This window comes from Poecilia reticulata, linkage group LG13 (assembly GCF_000633615.1).
Source record: "Poecilia reticulata strain Guanapo linkage group LG13, Guppy_female_1.0+MT, whole genome shotgun sequence".
NCBI lineage: Eukaryota > Metazoa > Chordata > Actinopteri > Cyprinodontiformes > Poeciliidae > Poecilia > Poecilia reticulata.
In genome coordinates this window covers 2,258,994-2,267,099 of record NC_024343.1, presented here as the reverse complement: position 1 = coordinate 2,267,099, position 8,106 = coordinate 2,258,994, and the positions used below count along the sequence as shown (strand labels likewise).

The 8,106-nt window shown below is 40.0% G+C and overlaps 1 protein-coding gene across 1 annotated transcript in view; it reads right to left on the bottom strand.

Annotated features, from left to right (window-relative positions):
- Positions 1–3,145: 3,145 nt before the first annotated feature.
- Positions 3,146–8,106, bottom strand: part of kiaa0753 (KIAA0753 ortholog) — a 29,422-nt gene continuing 24,461 nt past the window's right edge. Inside the window, exons 16-17 of the mRNA XM_008424996.2 lie at positions 5,794–6,024; positions 3,146–3,418 (exon numbers count right to left, since the gene is read on the bottom strand). Coding sequence (XP_008423218.1) covers positions 3,259–3,418; positions 5,794–6,024 — 391 coding nt within the window. The 3' untranslated portion in view covers positions 3,146–3,258. The remainder of the gene's footprint in view (positions 3,419–5,793; positions 6,025–8,106) is intronic.

Sequence of the window (8,106 nt, the reverse complement as noted above, 5' to 3'; positions counted from 1 at the left end):
TATAAATCTCTACAAAGAAAGGAGTACCATCATTACTTTTAACTTAAAAGCATCTTGATGGCTTAATGCATAAGTAATAAAGATAATCTATGCTTCCACCAAAATATTAGAAAGAAATGTATTCATAGGCATGTTGACTGCCAGCTCAGATCTCCCACTCTTTTGTGTACCTCCGGAATAAAACACAGCCTAAGAAATGATTTAACCAAAATCTACGCATTTGCATCAGAAGACATTAGAATGCGCGCTACGGCAGTCCTGCCTGACAGACTGCTCAACAATGACCAACCTTGCTGCCAGCATGACTAATAAGCCTGAGGACTTGACATCCATCTGATATGAATACAGAGCATCAGCTGAAAAAAAAAGCAAAAAAAACTCCCGACTTAAATGTCAAATACTTTACCAACATACAACTGTTCCCCCTCAAAGCATCACAAATGCACCGCAGTCAGTGAAATCCCGACCGGGTTTTTAAATGAGCTCTGGTAATGATTCAGCGCCGGCCAGAGGCAAGGTCTAACCCCCTCCAATCATTATAAATTATAATTATGTGCAAAATAGTTGCTAATTCTGGTCTTTACAGAGGAGCATCTACATGTGTACAGTACAGCGACTCAGAGAAATATTCACTCACCTTTGACCTTTTCCTCTCACTTTTTAAATTACAATTGCAAACTTTGATGTATTTTATTGGGGATTTTATGACCGACGCAAAGTAAAAATGATATATGGTGGATAAAGAAGGCTGGTTCTGTTCTGAAAATGATGGCCCAAAGGATTCTTCATAAAAATCAAGAAAATTACAGACAAAACAGTCAGAGGTTTAATTTCAACCACTGTAACACAGACCGCTACAGTTCTTGTCCACAGCCATTATTAGCATCCAAAATAACTGTTTGAAGAAAATTGTATATTATGTATTACAACTAGAGGGTTGTGGTTCGATCTAAAATATTGATAATATCGATAAGTTGGTATCGGTGTCAGATCAATGCTAGTGTGGTGAGATTGATGCTTTAGTTTCAGGTTCCTTGTGAAAATTTTTGTTTTCTTTTATTTTGTAGTTTCTCAACTCTACCTCAGAAAAAAGATTTTTGGTTCAATTTGTACTTTTTTTTGCATGTTGTTTTGGAAAAAAGAAGCAAAACAACTTGTTTTGTTCCTGTTTGTCATGTAAAAATATGTCACTAAAGTATTTTGTTGGCACCTATAAACTCTGTCCAAATTCTGTCCTGAGTTTTAACAAAATTATTCAAAGAAGTCAGAAGTTTAATGGTACATTAAACTTGAATAACAAAAAATACCGGTAGAAGTATCGRCGATACTTGCCCTTTATTTGCTTGGTATCAGATCGAAACAAAAATGTGCAGTATCGCACACCTCCAATTACAACGTTCAATTTTCCTCTGAGGTTAATAAAGTATTCTTGAATTGAACCGAATTGTATAGCCAAGTCTTTTGGAGTAWGCCTCTACCATCTTAGTTTATTTAAATCAAGCTCTAGTGATTATTTTAGTAATTGATTATTCTGATTAATCAGATGTGACAAAAAAAGGGCACATTCAACACTTAWACCTTTATTATTCAATATTAAAAATACATAAAAAGATGAAAATTAAATTCCATTTTTAAATTAGAAAATAAAAATGTTATTGAATAAGATGCAATAAAAAAGTATTCCTTTATTGTATGTTTTGTATGTTTTATTTTTTTTATCTTAAGTCCAAAATGCATGTTTTTTGCACCGTTTTGGCTTAATTAGTGCTGAGTATGTTGTTTTAATCATCAAATGTTTTTTTTTTTTTTAGTCTTTATACTCCAGTTAACGATTAATCAAATGCTAAATTAGTTGACAATTATTTCAATAATTGATAAATCACGATTAATCCAATTAATTGTTTCAGCTGTAATATAAAGTGAAACTTTATGTGACTGTGTAATGAAAGCTTATCACCTGATGGAACATGTTACATCACATTAGCTGCATGTTCCGATGAGACCAYTGCTTCCCTGCGTTTCTGACCCGTAGCAGTGAAGCGTAATTAGCTTCTGTCATCAGAGAACCGGCATTACTTCCCGACGATTCCAGCTGACTGGCCTCCATTTGTCAAAGCTCACGAAGAAGCCTGTATGGAACAATCAAATCCAGCCAAGATAAAAGACGGAGCTTACTAATTTTGCTGTCTAGTATATAAATAATGCTGCAAGCCGGTCCCCACCGTCCAGAGCAACATCTGCATGCGTTTCCCCCCTTCYACCCCACACTGTTCTGGATGGATGACTTTCATGTTGCCATCCAGGGACTCAGGCGTTTTCTAAATGGACCAATCATGTCTTATTTTCTCTRATGTCAAAATTGACACTTTTCTCTATAATTGCAGTTTRTTCAAGTCGTAATTATCTGTAGTGTACTTTATAATCTACTGGTTGTATTTTGCACAGTTTAGTGGGCTAAAATGCAACATGGGAAGTGGAATTACATCAATTTACATGTCCCCACAAGGAAAGCCTTGATGACTAAAAAAACTTTAAAAAAAATAACTCAATTTCCCTCTGCTGAAACATACTGTCATATTGTAATAAACTTTGATAGAAAGCAAAAAAAAAAAAACAACCTCTGAAGCATTTATTTAGAAAATAAAGCACAAGGAGAGTCTGAGCGGCCGTGGAAATAAACATAAGATGCAATTTGCTTTCCAGACATTTCTAAGTGGAGGCCATATGGAATAATTCATTTCWGTATTCCACCGTGAAAATAGAAAGTGTGAGTAATCCTCGGGGAGATTTATACCAAGTGCAAAGGGAGGRCAGTAATCTTCTAATCCTCTGTAATGTTGTAATGGTCTCTCCAAGCTTATCTACCCTAAACTAACTTTCCCCGAGGAATACTTCCCAGATACAAATGGACCGGAAAGAGCGATGAGACCATTGCTTCCCTGTGTAATTCACACACAGGGAATTACACAGACACTTCTCAATCTGCAGCGGCTTCTCAAAAAAAAAAAAAAAATCTAAAATCTCAGTAAAATAAAACGTGATTTCATTCGAAATAATAATAATATAAAAAAAAAAAACACTGAAAAAAATAAAAACATCCACTTTCAAAATGTACAAAATGCTTTAAAAAAATAAATATTTGTAGTTTTGTGTCTGAAATTTCAGGTTTAATCCAACAGGAACACGTAATGCGGTACGGTACAGTTTTTAAGGAAACCGTAGCCGACGCAGCTCTGGGGGCTCCCTACTGGTTTCTCCCTACTGGTTTTTCCCAGCTACAGCCGGAGCTGACGCAGGAACTGAGTGGACGGGCTGCAGGAACTCGGAGGTGAACACGGCCTCGGCATACTCCTCCACCACGACCTGGAACTCCTTCGCCACGTCCGCCAGCGCCTCCGACAGCAGGTCCTCCGCCACGCTGCAGCAATGGAAACAAGCAGGAACGTCAGACCAAGCAGGCAGGGCAGCGAGGAACCAGTCGAATACATGTCAACAACGCTGTTAGTAATAATAATCGTTTATTGCAAAAGCAATGAAGGACGTCTATTCCATCTGGAAGTGTTAGCAACCCTTTGAAATTAAGGTAAAGATCTACATCTTAAAGGGAAGCAGACGCAGACGAACTATGCACACAGAGATTGTCAAGAGCAGAAGAGGACAGTGGTTGGTTTATTAGACCTTTGATGTAGTAGATAAGACAGGTGGCTAAGATCAACCTCATATTAAATGTCGGCCGATATTTAATTGTCTAAGATGTTATAACCCTCTGTCTGTTTTCTCTTCCATTCTTTCAAATGTAAACAAAGATGGAGGAGCATCATATTTAAGCAGATGTAGGTTTGAATGCCCTGCACTATAGTCGGCTTCCTGCTTTTGGAGAGGTCTTGCATCGGAACCGCGCCAGATTTCACTTCAACCGAACTGAGACCTGGATTTTTAGGCGAACCAGAGTTTGCTCTTTTTGTCTGCATCAGAGTTTGACTGCACATTCACTCTTCCCCACACAAACTGGACTTTCTAGACAAACGAACTAGATTCGATTAAAGAGGACCAAACAGGGCTGGTGTGAACACATCCTAAGCCTCGGAGAATCCGAAGTCCCATTTGTGTTTCCWTGATCCAGTCACAGTCGAGTTCAACAAGCTCAACTTTATGCTGAGAATGTAGACGCAGCTTTTGCTATGTCTGCATTACTATTGACTACATAGGTTGTTTTTTTGTTTGTTTTATTAAATTKTTTGCTCATGTTAAGAACAAAGTACACYAACTTGGCTAAATATATGACGCAACACAGCATCTATTAGGGTAATCCCCTGTAGGTTTCACACTTATAAAATGCGCTTTCATTGGGTCTAGAAGACGACTCCTGCAGGCCAGAGTTAGAACATTATCTGGGTCAACACACATATCACAGCAGGGACGGGTGAGACTGCTCCAGAAGTCCAAAACACCCCACCAAATCTTTAACATGTCAGAGAATCCARAAAGTAGAGTCAGAGTAATTGTGYGGTGGTGAAGATTTAAAGGTTAAAAAGAAGAACTCATGAGAAATGAGAGAAACTCATGAGAAATGAGAGAAAAGACTGAACTGTTATGGATTGGACTTGCYGTGATGAGGCATCACAGTTAATGCGCTTTGAGCCGTGCTGAACAACTCCCTGCGYTTTTACATATTTACCGCACCACTAATCGAGTTGGCCGATATTAATGTAATTTAGACCTCAAAATGAGGAAGTTCGTCTAAACACTGAGTTATTATCTGCCCCGGGTTTAGCCAAGTGTTGGAAGCGGGGCTTAAAATAGCTCCCAGGATGTATGTTTTCTCTGTCCTGGCAGTGCTTAAGATTCTATGTAGCAATCAGTCTGTCAGCAGACAGATTAAATGAGATCCTCCAGGTGGTGTGGCTGCACACCAGCACACTGCTGCTCATTACCATCTCATCACTCAGGAAGGATGCTGCTGCACTGTGTCAGGGTTGAGGGAGGGGGTGTAGAACAAAAGTGTGCCTGGTATCACTCTTCAAAGAAAAAAAAAAMAAMWMMWMAWAATWRKWKRWTMTMMYAAMAWAWTATTWTTYTWSYWRSTWGKTGGTCCYTCTGCTGTTTTCATTAYGGCTGTGTGGTTTCTCAAACTGAACCACTTTTTAATGTTTTGTATTTTTGGATATTGGAGTTTTATTATTMTTTTTTCCGCCATCATTTGGGCTTGTAAAAGAAAACCTYGCATGGCCTGTAAACCAGACAACCTGGGAGTGCGTCTCGTGAGTAGCAGAYTAAACACATTTATTTTTGTTGTTGTTTTTGTCTTTTATTGGACACTTCTTTATATAACACTGGATTATTTASGGCCACAAGCCTGACCCTGTGCATGTGTGGGTGAGTGGTTTGGGAACATGAAGTGTGTAGCSTTAACTGAAGTGTGTTTGCATGTTAAACTTTACTGTTTTTATTGGATTGCTGTTGTTGTCCACTCATTTATCTCACCTTCTCCTTTGACTTCCAACTTTAGTGACCTATAGGAATAGTGCTGGCTACTCTATATCTACTATATTTACCCATTAATACATTTTCTATGAATGGAGTGACGTGACTTTTGTCGAACTTGCTGGCAACAGCGGAATGGGACATGAGCTTCAAACTGGAGGCTGAAGCATGCCCCAATCTATCCTACAATAGCACACAAATATGTGGTAAAGTATTGCAGAAATGGCATCAAACTTGTGGATTTAGACGGTTTACGAAGACGAGAGGGCCTCTGCCAACCTGTCAGAAAAAGTCAGCACTTTTGTTTACCTGTCCGCAGCGGCCCAGGTGTTGAAGCTGTCAATGGCCCCTTGAGACCCAGAACCGAGGTAGGCGTTGTAGTCTTCCTTATACTGGCGGATGTTCTTCAGCGTGCTGCCTGGCACCGAGAGAACGGTCCTGCTTCTCTCTGCCCTGTCATTGGGCAAAATTTTGTTTGTGGGTAGGTGTTGTTGTTGGTCCTGTGTTTGGACCTCCGTTGGGCTGCTCTCAAACAGGAAACTGTGATGGGGGAGCAGAAGAAGAGGCCCATGAAGTTAGTTGTACCATAACTTATACTAGTGTTTACATTTTCAAACACCCATTTACAGACTAAGGGTGCTTTCACACAAGCCCTGTTTGGTCCGCTTCAATYAAACTCTAGTTTGTTTGCCCAGAAAGTCTGGTTTGCTTAGKAAGGTGTGAAAGAGCAATTGAACTYTGGTGCAGTCCACCTAAAAGATTAAATCTTGGTTCGGTTGACATGAAATCTGATGCCGTTTCAATGCAAATGTGATTGAAAGCAGGCGAGAGACCGCTCCATAAGCAGGAAGCGAAGTGTAGCGCAGGGTATTCTGGGTAAATACAATCGAAACCAATGTGCGTGTCTCGCGAGAAATGGCTCCTGGTCTCCTACCAAAGACAAAAGAAAAATCCTACAACCAGTAAAATCTGACACCACTCCATATTTGTTTACATTTTGTGAAGAAGAAGTTGTGCTCAGTGTCTTCCTCAAATGTTTTTATGCTGTGTTCTTAAGTTGTTCTTGGTGCAGCGCCACCACAGACAAGGAGAAAAACAGGTTTTTCAAAGGTTTTTTTTTTTGACAGTGCAATGTGAAAGCAAACAGCAACAGCTGGAAATRTAACAAATGTTGCAACTTTGGTTCCCAATCGAACTGAGTCTACCAGACTAAAAGGTGTGGAAACACTGTAAAATTCTTCCTTTGCCTTTTGGTAAATTGAGGATGATTATGATTATTTTTAGGAAACATATTGCGTGCAGGCCAACTCTCACATCTGAGCCTCGTTATGGACGAGGATGGCCTCAGCTGGGCATCTCTGAGTCCTGGCCTTATAATCCTCTCAGTTCAGACGAATCAGCCTGCCTCTCGTAACATCCCTCGCTGAGCTATATTTAGGRTTGCASCAGCTCTCAAGCAAACGATTTCTTTCTATTGTGCTCCCCGGACCTCGGCTGAACTTGCCTYGGTATTGACCGGAGGGGCCASGAGCAACACAACARCCATAAATACGAAAGCGGTGGCACAGTCAACTTTGTTTCCTCTCCCAAGCTGGTTGATCTGCAGTCTGACAGGCATTAGAGGACCGACGGCAMAGCCCACCGCCGGCTCACGTATTATTCATAAGAGTCAAGGAGGCACCCAGGCTTTTTCTGACATGGTGGCAAATAAACAAGACCTACCAGCGTTTTTACATTTTGGTCTCACTGCAAAAGCAAAAAGGACATTGTGAGCTGAAGGTGAAAGTAAAGAGAGGAATGATGACAGAAAGTTACAGGAATATGATAAACTTCGCCTGGCCACTGCCTTGATGAGCAATTTCGTTCAATTTTCATCTCCCTTCAGTGCTCTGCATGGGCTTTCTACCACTGAGCTTCGCGTTTCTGGTAGAATTTCAACAGGGCCAATGAGCACACAGGAGAAGAAGTTGGGAACAATGACATTGATTTTCTGCGCTGTTTTGTTTGTGGTCCAGCCTGAAGTTTAGCAATGGTAGCAGTGGAAGTGAACGAAGCCTTTCAGTCTGCGTTGGCCACGCTTCTAAATATCGAATTRACACTAACCGTCTCGTTCACATCAGCATTTCTCTCTTCTTAGTGGAGGATGGTTGTTTACAGTGCAGGCAACTTCCAGTAAACTTCATAGCATCAAACTGCTATATGGCTGAAAAACCTTTCATGATATAAGCATTTCATATCACAATATAATAAACAATTAGGTTTTTTTTTTGTTTTAAATAGCTGAAACTATAAAACTGGTGGTGTGACTTTTCCTGTTTTACACAATTTCCTCCTGAGCTGTTGTACTCATTTTCTTCCTTCACTCCATGTTGATTTTTTATTTTTAAGCAGTTATGAGACAAAACCTTAGAGCTGCTGCTGCGCCAGTTACACAACAGGTTGTTGCTAGGTAACCAATGATTGAGTTGATTGGTTGATGCCACAAACCTTGCTTAGCTGGCCATGAGAGGTTGAGCGACAGAAGAATTTACTCTGCCTACATCCCCCAGAATGCCTTGCGGTTCTGGATCAGCGTTTAGTGAAATTACTTTTCATTCTGACACATTTTCTATCAAAATTGTT